This window comes from Coturnix japonica, chromosome 26, assembly GCF_054131305.1.
Source record: "Coturnix japonica strain WE chromosome 26, WE-NBRP24, whole genome shotgun sequence".
Classification (NCBI taxonomy): domain Eukaryota; kingdom Metazoa; phylum Chordata; class Aves; order Galliformes; family Phasianidae; genus Coturnix; species Coturnix japonica.
Window position 1 is genome coordinate 4,907,703 of NC_140688.1, and position 25,271 is coordinate 4,932,973.

At 39.8% G+C, this 25,271-nt stretch overlaps 1 protein-coding gene across 1 annotated transcript in view; it reads right to left on the reverse strand.

Moving 5' to 3' along the window:
* LOC146756728 (receptor-type tyrosine-protein phosphatase T-like) overlaps nucleotides 1-25,271 on the reverse strand; it is a 164,237-nt gene that overhangs the window by 81,339 nt on the left and 57,627 nt on the right. The window contains exon 2 of the mRNA XM_085524153.1: nucleotides 19,443-19,568. Within this exon, the coding sequence (XP_085380279.1) occupies nucleotides 19,443-19,464 (22 nt within the window). The 5' untranslated portion in view covers nucleotides 19,465-19,568. The remainder of the gene's footprint in view (nucleotides 1-19,442; nucleotides 19,569-25,271) is intronic.

Consider the following 25,271-nt stretch of genomic DNA (forward strand, 5'->3'; position numbering starts at 1 on the left):
TTCTCCAAACCCCTCACAAGCTTTGTTGCCCTTCTTTGGACCTGAGTGTCCTTTCTTTACTGAGGTTCCCAAAACTGAATACAGCACTCGAGGTGAGGCCTCACCAGTGCAGAGTACTGGGCAGGATGACTTCCCTAGTCCTGCTCATCACACCACTCCTGATACAAGCCAGGATGCCATTGGCCTTCTTGGCCACCTGTGCACACTGCTGGTTCATATTCAGCTGACTGTCCATCAGCACACCAAGGTCCCTTTCCATCACGCAGCTTTCTAGCCATTTCTCCCAAAGCCCACAGGGTTGCCTGGGGTTGTTAAGACCAGAATGCAGGACCAGACATTTGGCCCTATTGAAACTCATACAGTTTACCCTGTCCCATCAATCCAGCCTATGCAGGTCCCTCTGTAGTGCCTTTCTCCCCTCTGGCAGATCAACACTACCTCCCAACATGGCATCATCTGCAGACTGAGGGTGCACTCAACCCCCTCATCAAGATCATTAATAAAGATGTTAAATAGAAGCATCCCCAGCACCGAGCCCTGGGGAACAATGCATTATAAAACACACTGATTGTGATATAAGAAACCTGTCTGCGGGCTCTTACAATATGATTAGGAATTATGTTAGCAGTACATGGTATCTTATTGCACATACTTAAAACAGTCCATGGCTACAAATAAATGCTTTATAGGTAACATTCTCTGAAGTACTTAATATATATGTATATTTAAGATACCAGTAGGATTTACATTTCAAAACACTGAGTTATATATATGATGGTGGGATTGAAGTACCTGAATTCCTTGAACACTCTGCAGATTTCTATGAGATTTTTCAGCTGATAAAGAAAAAATTCTAACTGCCTCCAAGTACCAACTAAAGCTATTCAGTATATTCTGCATATTCAGCATCGGAATACATGGTTGTATTTTTTTTTTTAAAGAACTCAGAATGTACACAGGAATATCTGTGTCTTTTACATGCTGGAAAAAGTAATCCTAAACATACTGGAATAAAGCAATCCTTGAATGTTTCACTTTGCACTCCAAACCCCTAAGTGGTCACACAGCAACTACCAAAGGCAGAATGATTTTGTGGAAGGAGCAGCTTTCTTCTTATCTGATCCATAAGAGATTACTTCGTTGCAAAGAAACTATATGGATACCTGGGACTTTTTATGTAGAGATTGTTCCAAAAGTAATGCCTCCTATTTATTTCCACAGAAACAACAACAGATACAAAGAGCATAATATCACCATTCGTTAGAGCAAATTCTCACCTATAAAACATTCGTTTTCAACATAGTCATTCACTGTGCAATTTCACCAGTGATGGACAAGAAAAAGCCTGCATGCCATGCATGTCAAAATCTGCACCAGCAGAGATGGCCCAGTGGTTCCCAGCTGCTATGATGGCATTGCTGCTAGAAAAATCTTGTCTACACAGCCCATCTTTCATCACCCTGCACAGATGGAAGTCAGAGGGAGCCAAATCCAGACTATATGGTGAGTGCAGTAGGATAGTCCAACCAAGATGGGCAACATATTCCATGGTCCCTAAACAGGTATGTGGCTTTGTGTTATCTTGTAAAACTGAGACTGTCTCTGGCAGAGTCCAGAAGTTGAAGCTTTCAGCTTATTCAGATATGATGTAATGGTCAGAATTGATGGTTTGTCCAGTTTCCAGGTACTCCAGAAGGATCCTCCCCTTTCCTATTCCAAAGGACAGTGTATGTTTCTTTACCCACTGAGGGCTGCTGCATCTTGAGCTTTTTCTTCGATGCAGAATTCACATCACTCCTCCACAGACTGCCATTTTGACTCTAGCTTGTAGCAGTGATGCCACATCTTGTCACCGATAATGATGCGATCCAGAAAACTGTCACCTTCATCCTCACAGTGGTTCAATATGTCCTGACAAACCTGCATATGGTGCTCTTTCTGTTCCTGTGTGCGCATTTCTGGGACCCACTTGGCACAGGCTTTCCAATATTTTAACACAGTCACCATCACTTCCAACACACTGAAGATGATATTAAGCTCTGTACACAGTTCTCAAGTTGCTCATTCACGCAGATGAGCTGATGGAGACACTCTTCATTCCATGGTGTGACAGCTGTCCAGAATGAGGCTTGTCTTCCATGCTGCTGATATGCTCTACCCCCCACCCCATTGTGCCAACATGCACTGTTTGATTTCCATAAACTTTCAGCAAATGTCAATGAATGTTGATGGGTAACATTTCTTCCACATGGAGGAATTCAGTTCCAAACCTCTGCTTCATACATACTCCCATGTCAACACCGTTCTGTCAGACTGACCCTCTGCTGCCATCTGTCACACAGCAACAAAATTTAACAGGATATTGGTGGGAAGGTTCAACCTCTGCTGCCATCCCACCAACATACACCTCTGATGTTGCACGCCAGCATCATAAAATAGGAGGCATTACTTTTGGAGTAGCCCACATATGAGAAATCAGTATTTGTATTTCAGAATTATACATTACTCATCTCACTGCACAAAAAAAAAAAAAAAAAAAGGCCCAATTCTGTTTTAAATGACTTCAAAATGAAAATGAAATTGCTTTGTATCTTCAGATTTACTCCTGGAACAGTACGACCTGACTGAAGGTGGGAGAGAGATCAAAGCTTTCTGACGGCCATTTTCAGAGCTAGAAACTCCACAAACCCATCTTCAGTCCACATCAGTAAGTTAAATAAGCTTACAGGGAGTCTCCTGCCTTCTGCTTGCATTCTGTTTTATAGCTCTAAATGTAATTTAGAAAACAAAAGCTCTGAAAGCAGAGAAATACGGTATATAGCCAACATAGTATTTGGAGGGAAATAATGTAGATGGTCCAAATGTAAAAGCATGTATTCTCCAGTTAAGTACTTGATGTTTACTGTTCCATATAGATTAGAACCATGTCCCTCATGTACATCCTTGCCATTGAATGTCATAGTACAAATCTTGTCCCCAGAAAGATTCTATTGCCTTTCCATTGTATCAAAAACAGTACGTGACTTTGGCAACCAATTAAAAGTAAACAAGTCTTTAAATACCAAACAAGAATAATCACAAATGGCTGAAGGGTTGCTTTTGCTGTTGTTTTAGTTGTTGTTTTGTTTTTAAGTTTAAAAAAAAAAAAAAAAAGAAAAGAAAAGAAAAGGAAAAAAAAAAAGAAGACCTCAAAAAAAATGAGAGCATTGCAAATGAGAGACTAATTCAGGATAATTGCCATCTGGTTTAACATTTGAAAGCTGTGCTTTCTGCATGTGAGACTCATGTTATTTTCAGGGGAGACATCTCATTTGGGCAGGAAAGAAAAACAACCTGGTGACAGTCACAACAGTTAACTCAATGGGGCCCGGGGGCTTTAAATGCAACTAAGCAACTGCTGGGATTAAAACAAGTAAGTGCTGAATACAGAGTTTAGGGGGTGTCCTGAGTAGTTACAGATTTCTTCCACCACTTAAGGTGACACAGACAATACACAGGCTTGTAATAGAGAACCAGAGGACTACTTCCGTTTCACTCCCTTCTGCTCCTCAAGAACAACAGCAGAGGAACCATGGGAAAATGAAGCAAATCTACCAGCCGTCTTCCATCAATATTCCCCTTTTTATCATAGAATTTTAGAATGGCCTGGGTTGAAAAGGACCACAATGATCATCTGGTTTCAACCCCCTGTTATGTGCAGGGTCACAAACCAGCAGCCCAGGCTGCCCAGAGCCACATCCAGCCTGGCCTTGAATGCCTGCAGGGATGGGGCATCCACAGCCTCCTTGGGCAACCTGTTCCAGTGCATCACCACCCTCTGGGTGAAAAACCTCCTCCTAATATCCAACCTAAACCTCTCTTGTCTCAGTTTAAAACCATTCCTCCCTGTCCTATCACTGTCCACCCTTGTAATTAGCCATTGCCCCTCCTGTTTATATGCTCCAACTGTCTGGCTTTTTTGGAATCCATTCCACAGGTTTACAACTTAATTAACATCTCTAGCAGACCAGGTTCAGTTCACATACAGCATCCAAAGTGGAAGACTGTGTCCAGGTTGTCCATCCAGGCTCAGGATTGTCATCTCCCTGCTCACACAGCCCAGCTCTGTGCATGAAAGTAACCACACGCTGTGCACAAAGGCTGTGGGTAGGGTTGGTTGGTTGGGTTTTTTGATATTCCAAAAAGCATTCCTTAAAGGAGGCTTTTTGCTTTCTCACTGAATTATTCCTATCCCATTTCACTACACACTTGTCGTTCAGACCTGCTGTTTATGGGATCTGCCATGCAACAATGTATGGTGATTTTCATTTGTTTCAGACTGCAAAGTACTGCAGGATGATTTCAAGATCAGCACAAACACAGAACCGTATTGTTCTTACAGCAGTGAGAAAGATAGGCCTGGCCCATGGTTATGGGGCAGCTTCATATGGCATTTCACTACTTTTGTCTGCACTTTTACATTAGTTTTAATTAGAAAAAAACTATTTCAGGATGGGGGGAAAAAAAGGATACAGTCACATAGCAAAAACCTGTGAATATGGTTTTACTATAGAAGTTACTGATTTGCAGTACGAGGTACTTATTTATTTATCCAGAGGTTTCGGTTGCACTTTATTAAACACTCAGGAACTGAGTTACTGATGGCAGCAGAAGGATCTCTGCCTCTGTGGATCTAGATCTGCCAATTCACAAAGGGTCACAAAATCAACACCTTTCCCATTTGCGTATTAAACTCTGAAATGCCTGAAGAAACGCATATGTCAGACATTTGTCTGAGCCTTCATTTCCATCATTCAATCTACGTTCAATATGTTTTCCTACAGAACTCAACAGAACCACATAAATCTCATTATATTGATTAATGTGCTATCCACACACTGCTGGCAAAGAAATACCAGAGCATAGAGAAGGAAAAATGCAGAAAATACTGCCCTAGATCAGCCCCCGCTCACACAGTGCAAATACAGTCATGTAGCTGCATCTGCCTTCCAACTCCCAGCTGAAGCACACAGGGCTATGGAGGGGAAAGACCTTTAAGAAGCAACAGCAGCAACATGGGGACAACATACAGAACCTGCATCAGTCTGCAGTCTTTGTTTAACTGATGCTAACCGCAGCTCTCAAGAATTTCCCAGAGCCAAAACCAGGAGAGCAAAGAATTTGCCAGGGCTCCGTTCCACCACATCTGGAAGGAGATTTTTGCTCCTGGCTACATTCTGTTCTGCCAAAATCTTGCTTAGGGTCTTCTGAGCACACTTTAAGGGTTACAGGGTAAGTATTTGCACTTCCCACAGAAGACAGGAGGCAAATCCAACTCCCCACAAAGGGAAAAGAACAAATTTACAACTAAACAATTACTTGTGGTATATTTATCCTAATCTCTCAACACACAAATGTTTTCAGTGACTGGAGGCAGATTGTTTCGCTTATAAGAGATACAAACTGTCAGGAAACAGCAAAAGGCAATTAGTAAATCACTATCGCTTTGGTAATCACTGATGAAATTTCCATGTTTTTTTTTCTAATTCTCTGTTGCTCATTCCCACAAACAAGCACGACATCACCTTGAAAATAAATGCAATTAATTATCTTAGCTGAAGCTTTTAAAACAGAATGGCTCCTAATCTACATTCCTTGGCAGCAATTCAGTAAGGCTGCACTACTGCAATGTTGACTGACTACTGTTGTGGTTGTACCACCATCCCCCTGTTTTCATTCTAACTTTTAAAGACTCATTTACAGAGTTTTTACAGTCCAGTGCTTTGAACTATTAAGTGTCCTGAAGTTGTGGTGAAAAGACTATGGAAAACATGGCTTACTCTGCAATGAAGCATTTTGATTCTGCACTAAAACATCCAATCGCTGTTAGCCCTACATGTCCAGCTACTCAAAAGTGAGCTGAATTCTCCTATGCACTTGAGCTAATTAGCCAATGTGCCTACCCACACTTACGCATTCTTTTCTTAGCACTTCTTGTGTTGGGATTACATCATTTCTGTTTAAGGATTTGGGGATTTCGCAGTATAACAGCAGCCACCACACTACTGATTTACTGCCTTAACAATAGAAACAAAAGTAAACAAACATAGCAGAAATGACCACACTGCCCAGGGTAACAGTTTTCATAGCAAACTTTCAGTTAGACATCCAAAGGCAAGAAAGATGACATGTGTGTATTTTTGATAACGGAATTGGTTGGCAAAATAAGTATTATAATTTATGACGATGTAAATAGGGAGGAAAAATGTAGACTGGTGGTTGGATCTCAAGCTGCAGCACGATGTGATAGCAGACAAAAATCATTTAGTTGCAAATTGGGTACATGTTCTACAAGCCCTGTAATCATTCTGCAGCGGGATGACACTCCTATCATAGATGCACAAGAAAGCTCAGCTGTGGTCCAGCTGTGCCTTGTGAGCAAGGTACAAAAGAAAAGGGTGACATCTCTTAAATCAAGCAAATAAGCAACTACATAGGCAACACAGTTCCAGAAGTAAGCGTAGGTTAAGTGAATGAAAAAGCATAGCTGATGCCCTATAAATATCTACTATGTAAAGTATTGAGTAGGCTCTAAAGTTGATATGCTTTTATCATTTTCTCAAGTTAAGCAGTAGTATGTGAATACATGCATAAAAGACACTGCATTCATGCCTGTGGAAATAATTTGTCATAGCCAGATGAATTCTGGATGGGCTGTCATACTGTACGTATATGGCACCAAGAGATGTTTCTTAGATTTCCTATCTGAGCTTAAGGCAGCTTTAAATATATTTAACATAAAGGAAATTATTTATTGCTTTTACTTTGGGAATAACGAAAAAGTATTCAAGAAGTGCAGGTAGGAGGATTAAATCTGATATCTGAGATTCTGAGGAAAAAAATAAAGCTTTAAGTGTGACCAAGGAAGCCCAACATTGATCATATTCTTTTAACTGAAGTAATATGGGAGAATCATTAGGTTAATTTCAACATGAGGAAAGAGTTGATTTCTGATAACAATGTTAGTAGCTTCTTTCTCCCCCATAAAGAAGTAGCTTGAATAGAGTCCTTGTGAAGGAACTGATGCAATGCTTTATTTTTACTATGGGAGGTATGACCTCTGTTTCAAAGGGAGGCTGTTGGTGAGTTTTTATCAGTACTTATCAGACAAGGGGAAACAAAGCTAAAGAGGGAGCTGAATAGAATACGAAAGCCTAAAGAATTCTTTAGCAATAGTACAGGGAAGGCTCTCCCAGAACTGTACTTAGATCCAAACAACAGTTTGTAACCAGTTCACACAGCAATGATATAATGATTTTAGCTAAATGTTTTCATCTCTTTCTTTATGGGTATGAAACAGAAGTTAAAACCTGCAGACTTTGCTATTTCAAGTTCAGCAATAGGACAGGCTAGAGGTGAAGCCATAGGCAGAACCTACACTTGTCAAGACCTCACATGAGATGAGAAAGGTAACGACTTGATTTAGACCGCACACGTGAAATAACATCTTAAAGATGATGTAAGGGGAAAAAAACAAACAAGGCTACAGTGAAACAGGTAAAGTTCACAATTTCATAGAGTAATAAACTCCCCAAATGGGGATACAGCTTTAATGTACTGTACACTATGATACTCCCTGACATTATCTCACAAACTATTGCTTCTCATCTTATGTCTTATTTAAGCTGCTATACACAGCAAGCAGTATGAGCTCCCAAGTGCTATAACCCCAACTCCTCTGCTGGCACAAGCATGGACTTCTATACATTTAAGTTATAGGAATTATCTCCTATATTCCAAGCCTTGGTTTGCTCTGTCTTTTGGAATAAAGTCATGTCTTTGTCAACTGCATGGACCGTTACTGCATGGAGGAAGATAAAAGAATACAGGAACATCTCTGTGTCTTATTACATACAAAGATTCAACAGCCAGTACTGATAAACTTATTCCACCCTGACAAACATCAGATTACAAAAAAGAACAAATCCACCTTGGGGAAGATTAGTTGAAGAACTCTGAGGCCCTGAATTGTAGAGGCCTTGGTTTTTCAGGGGGTTTGTCACAGTGCAGAAAGAAATTTAGTATTGCTATTGATACTCAGAGATGCTTTCCTACCTCATGTTAAATGTTTAAATATTTGCGAAGAAAAGGGTTTCTCTTTAGATGCAAGATTGGCATGTACACTTTTCTAACAAATGAACAGCTTGAATGGAAAAGATTAAAGTGCTAAAATATGCTTAAAGTTCTAGAAAGAGATGAAATAGATATACTCCATAAATCAGGCCAAATATATATCTTCATAGTCCACACTGCCAACACACTAAAGCATCAGGGACAGAGGAAGCCCTATGTGTAACAGCACTCACTTGTTTTACAGAGTTACAGCTCATTCCAACTGCTTTGTTGGTTTGGAGTGGCATGCTAATTAATACAATCAGAAGAGAAAGTTTCAGAAATCTCCCAACAGCGCACATTAGCATATACTGCCGAGAGACTTGATAGAGTTCAAAGCTTATCTTGTAGCCTACATGCTCCATGTTTGCTCAGAGCAGCAGCTGGCCAAGTGATCTCCCTCCTTCTCAAAGAGCAAAATTAAATTAGATTAGATCATCTATTCTCCCTTGTAGAATTAAGATCGTGCCATGAAAACAAGCAAATTAGCTTTTAAAACCCTGTTTCTCACTTAAAGGGTAAAAGGCTGAGGGATGATTTCTGTACCAATTCAGCCAAGCTGCAACAGAATGCACATACCTTTTTTTCTAGGCAGCCTACAAGAATCAAGTGTGGCCCACTGGACTTGAGGCTGTGAGTAACAGGGAAGCCTGAGGTCAATGAAGAAGGAATCGAGGGAAAAACAGAAACAGTCACAAGGTTTTGAGATAGATGCACAGAAATGGTGTATTTCCTGGGATGGGCTGAAGGACCACAGAGTTCTGAGAGCTGCTTTGTTTGCTGCCATGTAAAAACACTCCAGACAACAAGAAAACTTGGTTCCTAGACAAATTATGACAAAGAACATTTTAGGAAAAGAAACGCTCACAGTATAAAGAATAGAAGGAAAAATGTAAGGGATAAGACTCTAAGGACCTAAAAGTTATCTTGAAGAACAAACGTTTGTGGATGATGAGTGGGATGGAGGATGAACACTTTGAATTCAGATACTGCAGTGATGCTAGATGCCACATTAGAAAAGGCACAACAGTGAATGAAGTTCAAAAGGGGCCATACAAATAAGACCCTACATTTAAAGGCTAGTTGCTCGCATTGCATCACTGCACACCAAGCTGTGAGGTCAGTTGGCACAGATGCGGTTAAACAAGCTTATAAAAATGTGTTCCCATTAAATTACCATGTTGCAGCAATTAGACACACTCCAGAAGATTGTCCTATGCAATCTGTTCTAGATGAACAGCTAATGAGAACTAAGCTAAAATACGATCTGGTTATGATTCCTCTTTTTAATATTCCCTCTATTACTAAACAGCTTAAACCTATAAAATGGAAAGGGTGAAAGATATTTGTCTGCTATGGTCAGATGGAGTAATCAGACTGGCCATGAGAGCACGTAATGAAGGCTGTGGTGCATCTTCACTCAATCAGCCTACGCTGCATCAAGTATAACAAGAACTTAATTTAAGTTATTGTAGCTTGATCAGTTTGGCTCAGGGTGAGCAAGAAGGCAACCTCAGCTGTACTGCCCAGATTCCCCACAGCTCAACCTTCACCACTGTAATTGTACAGATTAAAAGAAGATCTGTTCTGAAAAATCTTCAAATTAATCAGGTCTGTTATTTCAGGATATTGAGGAGTGCCGGCCACTCACTGCCCCTCTGTTTGTGCTTTCAGCATGTTTCTGCCCACTGCTTCTGTTGTGTGCACAGAGGCACAGCCATGAGACTGGACCAAGACATCAGCTGAAACTGCATCCTGGCTCAGCCAACATCCATACGCTGCAGTAGGTGGCATTTTCAAGGATCAAAGGGATACAGTCAGATCTTTAATGTGAAGAATAGCCTTATTTCAGGTGAACTAAGAAGGCTTTTAGACACCTGAGCCATGTCTTTCATTTCCTATTCTGCTTTCCCTAAAACACCCTTAAGATCAACTCTGCCATTTCCTTCATATTAACTCTCATGTTTGCACTGTAAGTAAGACTGAAGGGGAAGACCAGGAGAAAAAAAAATCTGTTTCCACAATTAGAAATATAAACCCCTAATAGTGATAGTAAGAGTCTTTGTTCTGTTTGTACAAGGCTGACTCTTAGTACTAAGTATAAGTACTGCAAATAAGGGCTTGACACCTCTCTATTTGTGAGCTGTACTGAAGACATTATGCTAAAAGTCAACCATTTCTCAAGGTAAATGAGAGCTCCAAAGGGCTGTGTCACAGCCTGAAATGTCTCAACTCCCTGTGAATTCCCTGTGACTTGACTGGTACCATTTTACTGCAGCTGTTCATTCAATTCAGAGTTCACATCGTGAAACACGACAGTGAGAAAAGGAACTGATGAGAATTCACTGAGTGCAGCTTTTCATTTGAAAAGATCCTCAAACATATAAAATTGCTTTATTTTGCTTAATTTTCCACATTTAAAAGCATAAATTGCATTTATTTTTCTAGTCCATACTGAAAACAAGTGATAATTTGTAGTATTACAACTTTCATCTCAAAGGAATACAACTGCAACAGTTCCCACTCCTTCTGAAAGAGGTGAATGCTATAGAAGGCATTGGATTGCCTAATGCAAGGGATGCATACATTATTTTTTCTCATGAGAATATGCGAAAGCTGTTGCTATCAGCTTCTTTTTGTACACACACAAATGACTTTCAGGAAAACAGACCTTTCTTTTTTTTTTCCTTTTATGTGCTGAATTACATGCACTAAAGATTTACTATTGGAAATGGGAAATGCTGGTATTTCCTAAGAACAAAAAATGACTTAGGGCTCTTAGTAGTCACAGTTCTCAGCAGGATCACTTAACTGAGGTTATTACCATTCAATCCAAACAACCTGCATCCTTTTAAGGACTGAAGTATTTAAAAGCCTAGACTATGTACTCTGCCTATTATGAAATCTCATCTCATTTATTTTGAGGTTGGTGGAAAGGCTTTCACTTATTTCACTACACAACAAATTAGGCCTATGGTAAAGTTAAATAATTAATGACACTGGAATCTTAGATACCGCAATACAGCTTTGTGCTCTGATGCTGAGTCTGGTTTTGTGAGAGAAGTAATAGTAATAATAAAAGTAGAAAGATGAGCTTACTGGGAAGAAATAAAACAGGAAAAGTACTGCATTAGTCAGACAATCATTACAACATACAGTACCCTTCAGTGACTGTATCCAGTATCCACTAAATTCAAAGGACTTCAGGAAAATTCCACTGACTTGGTGTTAAGCAGCTGCGAGGAGCTGAACACCCATAGAGAACTGCCCAAGACTCTGCTATAAAAGCAGATGATGGACTGGACCTTGACTAAACCTTTTGCCTTTCCTGTATTCCATTCAGTCTCTGCTCTGAATGCCTCCAAGGTTTTCCTCTGTTGCTTTCTGATCACTTCTGAGATGTAATTTTGCCTACTGTTTCCTCAGCATTTCCTTTCGTAAATCCTTATCTTTCAACGTTCGCTCCTCATTCACAATCTTATCCAAAGATATCTTATTCATATCTAATCTATCTTGACTTTGGCCATCTGTCCATACAGACTGCTCAGGTCATTCTTCTCTCAGACTTATTCCTTTTTGGGTCTACCTTCTCTAGATGACCTTAGTCATTGTTTTTCCTCTGTTCCTTAGTAGCCACTACTTTCACATTTATCAGTTTTACTATACTAGCTTCACCAGAAAGACCTTCTCCGAGCCTCTTCCTACTCACACATCTTGCTCGTCTTCCTATAGCGCACTTCTTTTCTTGCTCCAAACCTTCTAATAAGTGGAGTATAAAACTATCAATCTTCCCTTTGTTATAGGAAGCTATAGAATTAACTACTTAAAACAAAAGATCTTAGTCACAGGATAAGTAAACTCGTTTTCTACGCTAGCCTTATTTTAACACAACTATATTAACTTCTGTGGCATTTAAACTAGATCGTATTTATCCACTTGGAAGAAACCTAACATGAAAAGAAACATTTCTTTCCAACTCTCTAACATTTTCAAGTTTTAAATTAGAAACGTTTTTCCATTACTTTGGTTATACAGCGCCTTAACTTGGCTCTCAAACAACTACCCCATGGCACGTGGACAGCACGCCCTCATAGTCTGCATTGTTCCTAATCTAAGATGCTGAAAAACATCAGTTCCTGACAGAGCCAACAGGTTCTGAGAAAAATGAATATGCCTGGAACTATGGAAGATAAACATGTATAACAATGGATTTCTTGTCCTTCCTCCTAGCATGATGCTGAACGATGTTATGGCATTGCTTTTTAAGTGTCATGGTCTCTCTAATGGTGATAATGGAAAGGTCCTGGCACTCACAAACAGTCCCACTTCTGACTTTTTCCACTGAAAAGGATCAGAAATAGACTCACAACAGTTCAAACGTACCATTTAACACATCAAGTTGCAGTAACTACATGCATTCCCTACATGTTTCCTTCACGGTCATTAAAAGGCCTTCCTAGAAGTCATTCTTTCCACCCTCTTTGATTTATCTTGATATGTGCATGTTCAGAGCAAACTACGCTCCCTTGCTAAGCAAGATGACAGTACCAAAGTGCCAACTACATGGAAGCTTCTTCTGACCTCTCACAACGACGCATAAGGAAAGATTCTATTTCACAATGGACTGACAAAACATTAATAACCGGGATGTAGCTTCCTTCAGAAGCGAGCCTCTGGAGAGCTAAGAGTTCTTAATTAAATCAACTTCTCCTGCATATAACATCACAGAGTAGTTGGCTGACTTATGCTTATTATTTTTCAGCGCAAGATTGTTAATTTACAAGTCTGTAATTTCACACGTACTTTAATTCATTACTATTTATGGTCCACCCAAAATCAGTAGGTCTAACCACAGAAGAAATCTACTTGGTGTTAGAATACAGGAACACCAGATAGAAATCTAATATTTGGTACGAATCACCCTCAAGACTAATTGCTTAGATTTGCCTTCCTGAAAGCAATTGTGTGCAACAGAAGTAATTGCTCATGGTCTTCACTGCTAGTTTCCCTTGGCTGAAAAGCAAATTATATAGTAATGCAGGTATGATTTACTTACAGATAACCTAGACCAGAGAAAATAAAAAAAATATGGATGACAATATATTCCTCTGAGGGAAAGCTAAATACTAACACTGGGCTGCAAGCGGCTATTAAAGAATCAGCTGCAGTAATAGCTTCTGGGGAGACCCGATAGATAGCATAAGTGTGAGCAATTTAAAAGGTGCAGTTCAAAGTAAGTTCCCTCTAGTTGTTTACAATGTTCTGTCCATCCCAAAGCTGTATGGATAAACAGCTGTATGGATGAAAATCATTCATTTTCCCAATTCTAAGCATTCTTAGGTACACTTACCTAAAATAAAATCAGGGGAAAGATGTAAATCATCCCCCCAGACTCAAGTCAGTTTAAGTTAGTGATGAAAATTCAGAAGAATTATTTACAATTGTTACTATAAAAGCCAACCCCAAAATACAGACACTAAGTGAGATGGTAAAGAGCAGAATTAAAATGCACTGTGAAAAGTCTCCACAGATCCCTTTTTGCTCAGACCTTAAAAGCTGAGAAATTACTTTGAGTTCAGTCCCCAGTCCCCAGGCTAATCTATTTACTCCTATGGAAGTCAGAGAGTGGGAACAAACATATTTCACTCATTCTTAGTAATTTTCCCCCACAAAAAATACTTTTTGGAGAAACAATACATAGACAGCTGAGCCAATTTTCCTTCTCCCCTCTCAGACAAAATTGGATCATGATTCATCATAGACACAATTGGGTTTTAATTTATTCCTTTAACAAGTTTGTTTATTTTCTTGTAAGCAAGTATTAATCCACTCTGACACAGGAAAATGTTAATTCTACTGCACTGCCTTTCAAACTTAAAAAAGCTGAGTCTAACTCACGTTGGTGTTTACTCTAGCCTTGAAGAAATAAAACTAGAAATGCCTGATGTGTGTACAGAGGTCCTCTGTTCTTTGGGTAGGCTAACACTGACTGCACATCACTCCTCTCTGAATGAAACTGAACAATCCTGTCAGTCTTCTGTGTAGGCATAGATGGAAAGTTTATCATCTTCCCCAAAGAAAGCTGTTCCACAATTATTCATTCACACTAACTTCACAGTGCCACTCGCTGCAAAGAAGAAGGTGACACAGGAAAGCATTTGGCCTATTAGAGAAACATAAAACTTCACTCAGTTCAGTGGAGTCCAAGTAGAATTTAGCCATCTGGTATTCAGATATACATCATGCCTATGATGTTCACTTGCTAAATGGTTATTTCATGAAGCAATGCTAATGATGATAACCCTTCTGTTCTTTCAGTGAGAAGCTTAGTGAGCCCTCCAGCTACTGGAACAAAAGTACACGCCCAATTAGATGAGAGAAGAGTCCCCATCCCTTATCTCTGCTGCAAGAGAAAAGAAAAAATCCACTACAAGTTCAAGAGAAGCAATGCAATTCAAACACCAAGCACCTCTCAAGTTAGGTTCATTTCATTGTGTCATGCAATACCAACTCACATACGGAAGTTCACAGGACATGTTTGTGTCTTAACCTTACCATTATCTCAAAACATCTACAATTATAAGGTGTCAGCACAGAACCCTTCTCCATATTCATGTGAAGACTATAGGACAAATGCTGACTGCCATCTCTGAAGAGTGAACCTCTTATTTCAATGTTGCACTTGCCATTAGGGTTTAAACCAATAGGGCAGCTTGCAGTCTCTTGGTACTACCATACTCTGTCTTCTGAAGCACTGTGAAACAGTTCAAATGCTTTAGCTCAGCTGTAAACAGCAAGAGTGCAAATGCAGTACATGCACACTTCCATATCTGTGGTGCAATGCTACTTAGCAGCTATTTGAGAAGCACAACATAAATACACACAAGAAAACCCACAAAATTATGTACTCGTGGCATTTTCCACAAACATTTGCAGCTTCCAAACTGTCGGTTACACATTTCAAGTGAGTTCAACCCTTAGATAACAATGCATCCATTTCTAGCATGAAAATACTGCTGGCTGATAATGGGTCTTGTTGATTTTTGTGGTGTGAGGAAAGGTAAGCTGCCTGCACTCGGTAAGTGACACACTAATGCCACAGTGCTAATTCTGAATGCTCTGATTTCTTCTAACCTTTTAATTCAGCTCTAAGCTCATCTAAATTTGTTTCTTAGATAAACACAATGTCTACTTGATTCAGCCCAAAACAGCAGCGATATTGCTCATCTTTACAGGATAACTATGGATATACACACACACATACATACAAAGTAAACTAGCACTTACACTAAGTGCCAGTTTGTATAAATGAAAGGAAATCAGCAGTTGGGAAGATGAGGCCAGACCTTCAAACTGCTGTGTGCTGATTGCTTTCCACCAAACTTCACACAGCCAAACCAGCAGATTAACAGCCAGCCTAACACTGATGCACAAAGGCACATTGTACCATAGCTTTGCATTCAGAGGACGACTGTATTTAACACAATTAAAGTAATTGCTCCAGTCTAGTCAGCCCAGCAAGGTCTCCATTGGAGTTAATTAGTAAATGCCAGTAAAATACTTTGAACATGCAAATGCTAAATGTTAAATACTTCCATTATTAATATATTCTCACAAATGCTGCAAGGGTAGGCAGGTGCAGGGTTCCTGGAATGCTGCAGTGTCATAACATGCAAAGTAAAGCCAGTGTTTTTCTTAGTTTTAACACAAGAATTTATTCCATGAACCAAGCTTTTGCCTCTGATATACACAACAGCTCAGGCCTTTTTATCAGCAAGGAAGCATCTTCTGTCATTCAACACAGACTAGACCCCCATGTTCATCTCAAATCATCTAATACATAAGCACATAAAGACTAGTTATTTGTGGGGAAAGAAAGAATAAAAACTGCATCAAGCAAATACAAGGAGCAGGATATAACTACGTACTGTAGTCTAAACTTCTGGAACAGAATTACAGCCACACATCCTGCCAAGACTCTTATACAGTGTATCAAACCCCAGCTTGATAAGAGAGCTTTAGGCAAATACCCAAAAAAGATAAGAAGGTAATGACTGAAGGCATTAAATAGAGAGAAGGAAGCAAAACATTCTGAATTAAAAGAGGTTAAAAGCACTGGGTCATACTTAGTCCTGGGAAACAAAGACTTAACCTCACACAGCTACGTCAGAGATAATAAAAGAGAGCAACAACTGATTATTCTTCCTAGTCATAGATAGAGAAAAAAATAATGAGATTAAGCCATAAAAGGGAAAATGGAAGATGAGTACTGAGAACCTTTATAACTCAAAGAGTGGAACAAGTAGCCCAGAGGCTGTAGAATACTCATCACTGAGGAAATTCAAGCTTAAGTAAACACCCATCTGTTATGGAATATTCTGTTATAATCACTCCTGCTATTGTGCAAGGAGGTGGAAAGAGTTGCACCAAAGTCTGGGGACTAGATACCTACAAATTCATTTATTTCAGGTTGTCTGAAACGTTTATTTGAAACAACAAACATCTGGTTCTTAATCCTCCAATTAACACAGTTTCCAGCCCTAAGGAATTAACCACAGAATTCACGACAAACAGTTTATTTGCTAGCAGTGGTGTAAAACAAATTGCCTACAAACTTTTACATGGCTAATAGAGCAGTTTAATTGTGCTTTTTTTTGTCCCCCTCCTTTGAGGAGCACACTTGGATTTCAAAATAATATAAATAAAAATAGGAAGTCATCCCTGAGCAGACACCTTTGCAGCAGTGTCTGAGCAGAGAATTACATGGTATAACAGACTCAGGCTCTCATTCATGATACTGACCTCCTCTGAAGAGCACTCTGAGATCTAACGATGAAAAGGACTGTAAAAAGCACTAGATGTTATCATTAGTATTCAGGAGGATGGAATTCTGTGACTTAGTTCAATTCAAAGGGACCAGCTTTCATAAGCTGGTGCTTATGAAAGCCGACATTTTAAACAAGGAAATAGCTCTGAGAGCAACATTAATGTGGGCTGACCAGGATGGGGTGAGGCCACGCTTTTCTGCCAACGTCTCCCAGCAGGTTGCGCTGCAGACTTGCTTAGTATCGTGGAACCAATTTAATGTCTGCTCACTCATGCTTTACCACTTTCACAATACAGTATTTTATGCTGTTTCCAGTCACACAAGAACTGCATAGTGCCTAAAACAGCATCCTGATCAAGAAAACACACATTACTGCTCACAACTCTATGCATTCTTGCACTCCTGTTGCTCCTGCCCATGCTAAAAGAGATTTCCTGCCTCCAGTTGGCCACAGTTGCTTATTCCAACCACTGTTACCACCTTTGACACCCTTGCAAACTCGATGGATTTCCACCCTGCTGCTTTCAGCTGCTGTGGATAAATTAAACAAAATAGAAAGTCAATCACCAAATGTTCTGGTACTCTGGCTTTAAAGATGTCTCTGATTGTAGGAGTGGAACATGCTGTTCATCAGTTTATTTGGCTGGCTTTGCCACTAGATGATTTTTAAGTAATCCTTTATTCTCACAAAACAGACTTTCAAACAAGTAACCAATACAAGCAACATATGCATTAAGATTCCATCCAGCAATACAGACTCCCAGTAATAGCGCTAGCATCTCTGCAAGCTTAAGGCAGTTTAATTGACCACCATAATTTACCTCGACATTAGCATCATTTGGACAGCTTTTGAAAACATATTTTTGTTAGTGGAGAAATGTGTTCTGTACACATTTGCTGTGGTCAACCTTATTTTACCTTATTTTCCTACCTACTGATTTGACTTTCTGCTCTGCATGACTAGTACTGAGAAAACAATTAGTAAAGCGAAGCACTTTGTCATTGCCCCTCATACCCTTTAAGCTCACTTAAATGGCGTTTCAATATCAGCACACTATAAGTTGTTAGAAGCTTTCCCTCTTCTGTATTTCCATACAATTGAGATATCTGCATTTCTTTATGTTGCTTTTTGTTGTCGTTGTCATTAATTTGCAGTTGCTCTAACACTTTTATGGATCTAACTATTAGTGCTACCTGATAATATGGAACACAGCACTAAGAGAAAGAACCACACACATCTCTATCTACTTCTTAATTGGGAAAATCAATTCTGAAGGCCTTGTTAAGAAACACACTGCACTATTCTGGGGTTTGTTTGCCATCCCAGCCTGTTGATTGCCTATCAATTTCTCCACAGACCCAGCATCTTCAGATGATAAAACACTTTCAGATGGAAGCCAGGAAGATAGATTTTTCCTTCACATCTGGAGTTAGCAAAGTACTGAACTTTTCCAGTACAAGCCCTCCCATTAATTCCTTGCCTTCCAGATGGCATCACAGCTATGTCTGTTCCTATTCCTTCAGATCATTCTGAGATCTGTAAATTCAAATAACTGCCATCTCTCCCTAGTTAGGTCTACCATGAACAGGGACTGTGACACACACAAGAGCTGAAGGTGAGGAGATGTAGAAATAAAACTGCCCTCATTGAGAACACATTCAGAATAATGAAATGCATTCTTACAGACAAGACCAGAGACGTAACTTTCAGAATTAACTTTTGGGATACCAGAGTCTAAACAAATAGTCCTACAAGTCACATGCTATGAAAGATTCAGTTACTAACAGTTTCCAATCTAGGCTGTAATTAAAACAAACAAACAAACAAGTTTTCTTATTGTTTTGTTTCTTTTAATAGCTTTAACACACAGGGATGAACACCAGCCTGCCTCTCCACGGCTACAGCAGGGAACTATTGTTACATCAGCTCTCTGTGCTTCCCTTAACAGGCACCTGGCAATTTCAGGCTTCTTAGCCCAATAATTTACAGTCATATAAATACCACAACAACAACACAAGATGTTAATTCTGCCAAGTAGTTCATGCTTGTCAGAGTGCAATCAATTAACTGGAACAAATACTTTAAGACTGCAGTCAAGTTGGCTGGCCAGTTCTGTTTGCCATTGTGTCAATTGCTTTAGAGCAGGGACTTCAGCTATTTCAACTGCCAAAAAAGCACAAACTATGGTTTTCAGAAAAATATAGCGCCTTCTCCTAAAATATGCTTTTCTTCAGGGTCAACAAAGCATTCTGTGGGATTTATGCCATATACACCAACATATAATGTTAGTTTCCATTAAGAAATAAAACCACTGGAAGTTATCATTATTGTGAACTCTTCAGAGAATACTGAAAAGACAGTGGTGTTATGATGTGCTCACAATATATGTCAGTAATCTGTTCAGGGCTAACAGCTGATCCTCACAGAGTAACACCTCTGCTGCTGCTGAGGCTTCTCACTCACCAGTTGGGACTGCAGGATCCATCGTTGGCTTTTCCCAGGTATTGATCTGCTCCCAGGTAAATCCATTGGTTCCCAAGGCCACGCTATAACCACAATTACTGTAGTGCTCATCAAAGGAACAACCACCTAAAAGCAAGAAAAACACATACATTCCTGCATTAATATTATACATAATCATGACACTAAAATCATTTAATTTCTCACACCTAGGTTTACAGAGGGAGAAATTTGGGGAACAAACAAGTCATGTATAATATATTTCAGAGAGCAGAGAAGGTATCCAGAAAACAGTTTTGAACGTTCAACCTTTTTGTATCCCTTAGAAGTCTTTCTTCTCACATTGCTGCTCTTCTCCTCCATCAGCTCCCTTTATTTCCACCTATTTTCTTAACATTTTCACGGACAATTGCACATAACAAGCACACGCATTTGGGTCCCAGTGCTGGTATTTACAGAAACCTCCAGGTCAGATTTTTTAAAGAAATAAGAGAAAGAAAGAACCCAAATGGCAAAGACAAGCAAAGTATCCCTATACTACAGCAATACACGCTTGATTTCACTTGAGATTCAAATTACACTGGGTTGGGTTGCACTTTGAGAACTTGCATCCTTCCTTGCAACCACCTCTTATGCTTAATAACACAAAGTCCTATGTGACACATGACTACTTCTCCAGGCCTTTCAGAACTGGACCTCACAGTGTAAGCCTTTAATTTCTCTACAATGGGAGAATAACAAGAAGTGGATAGAAACTGGCATTCACACCTTCCAGACTGTTGACTAAGTGATCTTTCCTACTCCGGTTCCTGAAATACTTGAATGTGGTTCACTGCCACCTGGCAGCTGCCTGAACACTTACAAATCAAGATAAATGCATTGACGGTGGGGGAAAAATATATATTTCAACACATGCTCGTGTGTCAGGCAAACTAATTCAATTAGTTTATCCCCATTTAGTACTAGTGGATCATTACTACACTGCTGAACCTCCCCTTCCATTGCCTCAGGTACATTCCTCACATCTCCCCATCTTGGTTTGCCAAACATATTGTAGTACTGGCTCTATTACATGAGGTAATTTGGGTGTTTGGGTTTTGACCTTAATTATGACAACAGTGTCACTGCTCTGCTTTTGTTTTCTCTTACAGAAGCAAGGAGAAATCTCTGGGCAGTTACTCCAAAGTCAGCTGGACATATCTAACACTTCTGGAGCTGCAGGGACTGAGCACTGCTCAGGGCTACACGATCTTGCTGTGCCAGCCAAACTGCCAATTGCTCCTGACACTAATCAGAGTTATATGCACAGAGACGTTCCCAGCTCTTTACCTTCCCACAGGCTGCATTCCCTACACATGCACAACGAATAGCAAGTACACAAGTGATCTCTGGTTTCAATTCAATAACCGTTACCCAGCAGTGGGTCATTTAAGCATTCTTTAGTTTTAACATGTGTTTTTTTTCTCTACGTGTCCCAAGGAAGACCAAACCCATCTCAGTTACATCAAAATTCCTCATACAATCCTTATTCTGCTAAAGGACTTAAAGTGCACTCCAACCACAAATGATTTTCTAAAAATTCATGTCAAAATTCACACAAATTATTCCTATTTAAGCACACGCTTGAAGGATTTGTTGGATAGAGTACCTGACCGTAGTCAGTGTTGTTCAAGTTTAAAGATTAAGCTTGTCGTAACAGAAAAAAATTGTTATGTTGTGTAATTTTAATATAAATAGTTCTGAGTTTAGCAGATTTTATGACCCTTGCAGCCTTGCCTGCTCCAGCAGAGACCTTGCAAATGTATTTCCTACAGCATTTAAAAGTAGTTTTTGCTTTAAATTTACAGTTCTTGTGAGGCTTTCAGAGCTGTCAAAATGAGCAGGACCGCACTTCAGCTGTTTCCCTCAAGTTTTAATTTAATTTAGGTGAAAAAGTTCAAGTTTAAAATATTAAATGTGCTTATTAAAATGTCTGACAGAAAAAACAGGTGCTCTGGATTGTCTGTGAGAAGCATGCAATGCAGCCAAAAATCACCTTCTCCCATAGCGAGCAGGCACAAGAGACAATATCAAATACTCTGCTCTCCGTCTCCACGCAGGGCATTCTAGTTTTAATAGATTCACTCTAATAGGAGGACTTCAGACAAACTCCATTTACACAACACCTCTCTAAAGCACGCTACAGTACAGTAAGTGGTGCTGTCTCTCAGCTCTTCCTTTGAAGGAGTTGCAAATAAATACTCTGATCAAGACATGCAATTGTACGAGGACTCGCGTACAGAGAAAATTACGCAGGTGCTGATAGTCTCAGAAGCAAAATGAGACGACAACAAAATACAGGGTAGAAGTCCTTATTTAACAGGGAACTTTTAATTAATTAATTGCTGATATACAGATACAATTAGCCAAATAGATTGTTTTATGTACACAGAGGCGGGTGAAGTTGGAGGGCAAGCTGAACAAGGATAGTGAGAGCTTCTGGAAATTAATTGGGAGTTTCCACTGATAAGAGACAACACCTTAAGAAGCTTGAAAGTGCCTTGAATGAAATTCAAGGCTAACCCGTGTAGTGAGATTGGATAAGAAAGGATAAACCATGGAGAGCCTTAAAAGCAGCTGCAAACACATCTACATTTCTGAAGAAAGAAAAGTTAGTGGAGGAACCACCAAATGCAAAGTGACAAGGCAATAAACCAGATGGATTAATTTACTGGAAGCAGAATTGGAATTTGGAGAGGTGAATTTGCAGGAAATGAGGACAGGGGGGAAAAAAAGCATTGGAGTCGATTCTCAATGCTCGGATAAGCAGAGTGGCTGCACAGGGAGCACACAACGGCTCAATCCTGGTGATCAAGAAGAGGAAAGCACCTGTCGGCTTTGTGCTAGAGAGTGGCAAAAGGGACAAGAACTAAAAGTGGACCTAGTTGGGACGCAGCCATGATCACCCGTGAGCAAGAAAGCTCTTTCTCAAACAATCTGTGCCCTGTGGAAGTGGTCATGCCCAGCCTAGCACAGCCCTGCCTTCTCCTCCCAGAGGTGCCCTGCTGCCAGCCCCCACTCATAGACACCCACTGCAGATATTTAGAGCACCAAACTCTGCTTTAATCCATGCATATGGCCACCAGATCAAATAGGATCACCCCATCCATGCAACCAGCAGCACCCCACTGCCCATGGAGCCCACAGCCTGGTCCAGGCTGCAGCAGGCTCTGAGCAGAGCAAACCGTGCATAAGGGGAGAAGAGAGAGTTTAAAGAGAAGCACAGCATCTTGCCTCTTCTGGGGAATACTGCTGACCCAACTGATGAGTGTGCTGTTATGTTCAAGTGTGTGTGCGTGAGAACAAGCTCCCAAGCAAGATGGCAAGACAGCAAGGTGAAGGCACACATGGCATTTGCACAAATGCTAACCTGCTGGGATGGAGCCATCCGCTCTGCTACATGAGCAGCTCATTGCCAGGTCCTTAGAAATTCAATTACTCCCCACTGATTAATTTCAGTCTAAACAAAAAAATGTAATTACAGACTTTAAATGCCTACTTAAGTAGGGATAGCGACTCCAAAATGGCATAGTAGGCTGAAACCTGCAGGTGAGTTCCTTTCACTGGCAGCAGCACAAGCTTAATATTTACTATTTCCTAAGACATCACCTGTATGGATACCTAAAAGCTACAGCTCTGCAGGAACATAACAAGAGAAGAAAAACCACATAGATAAGTTCCATCTTAATACAAAATCAGCCACTGCTGAAACAAAACTGCTTGACTGCAGAACAGGGATTTTCATTAACAGAGAGAAGATAACTCATTATAAAAGATATCATGAAGTGAATTTAGATTCTAGGTTTGCACGTCACAGCTCTACCCACAGCGTCACAAAGCAGCTCAGAGGAAAAGTAAAGCACTTGCACACCAACCAAAATGGGGTTTGGTGTCTTCGTTAATAATTAACAGGGCTAAGGATTTCGGGATGCAAACCAGAATCTTTCCATTAATCAGCTAAAAATTAAGTGAAGAAATACAATTGCTAAGTAGGGCAAAAAAAGAAAGGAAACTGAGATGACTCTGATACTGTTAAGATAATGCATGTGGTGTTGACCATCTCTTTTCACACAAAATGAAAGCCAAAAAAGGATGAAGTCGTTCCCTTCCTGAAAAGGGTCATATTGAAGCAAATAACAGCTCACACAGGACAGATTAAATATCCCTTGTTTTACACTGCAGGCTTGTAACAATGCCACTGCTCATCTGAGTGATGCTAATTAATCTTGAACAGACCTATCATCAGTTACTGAGTCTTGCCCCCGGATTAAATGTAAACCAGCCTTGCATAAATTGAGTGCCTCCTTTGAATATATAATTGAATTTGCAGAAGTGTGCGCCAGGGGGGTGTTTAAATAAGTGCACAAATATGATAAAAAGGACTTCACGCCATTATATCTAATTCAGTAAGCAAAAATAATGGCAGGGCACGTTCCAATTAGTGTTTGATTTATTTATTTTAACAAATCCAATTAGTAGAATGTTTTATAAAGTCATCCAATGTCAAACTCTCACAGACTCACTAGATAAAAAACAATACTTCTAAAGAGGGATAAAGAAATATACTAATGGGAGAAGCCTCGTTGGTTATCCTGTATTTCTAGATACAGACTGAAAATAACACACCCTTAGACAGTTCAATGAGGCATTTACAACATTCCCAGTGTGGGGAGGGGGGGAAGAGAGCAAGAACCTCAATAGTGCCGTTTGTCACCTTCCATGCCTTTGCTTTGGGGATAGAAATTATAACAGCACACACCATTCCAACCAATGCTTTTTCCCTGGAATACTTGTTCTGAAAATGGGTTGAAATTGATTCATTTCATTCTTAGCCTCACAAAATAAGAAGAGAGTTCAGGAAGAAACAGATGGTCATAGAATGAGACAGTGCTTGGGAATTGTAAGACTCCAGAAATTAAAACAAAACCAAACAACGCTCTCTGATCAATAATTTTTGTCTATACTTCACTGAAAGAGCTGCATTTGGCTCCTTAGAAAAACAATTTATTCCACACGATTTGTCTTACAAGAATCCATTTGTAATAAATTTCTCAGATTGCAGACTTCATGTAGCACAGGGTGTGCAAATCAACTTTGTGTTGAGCCACTTCATTTAAGACAGGGTAAATCTTTTCAAGGGCTATTGAGTTTTCTTTCATCAGGGGTGGTAGCTACAACTTCATATACCTTCTACTCCATCCAGAAAGGTTAACACAGAAGTCATCAGAAATACACGTACAAGCAACCAGAAATGCTAAGCTGAACAGATCCAACTTCGACAGACCTATTTCTGATGAGCACTGTCCAGTGACCTCAGCTCTCAACAGGCATCATACCAAAGAGAAGGCAGAGGGTGCTTGTCACTTGAGTCATCATTAGTTTCATGTGTAACAGCCTAGAAGTGATAAGCTTTGTGATTCTGCATAGTACAAGATAGGAAGTTTCAGAAAGGCTCATTCCTCAGAAAATCATCCTTCTGCCATCTTATCAATCTACTGTTGTAACTGGTTAATTTCAATCAATACCTCCTTATTTTCCTGAATTACTTCTATATTACCTGTTTTTTCAAGAAAAAGACTTTTGTAAAGAGAAAAGTTGCCTTTACCATCTCAAAACCTACCACGTGTTCGCTGCATATATTCAGAATATGAGGAAGATGCTTCTCTTTAAACTGCAGGGAAAGCTCTGGTAAGGTTTTGTCCCTCAGTCACCTGAGGGTCTACACCAGAAGAAATTAAGGAGCAGATTCCCCAGCATAAAACAAGGTATAATTTTCTTATGTCAGTTGCTTGA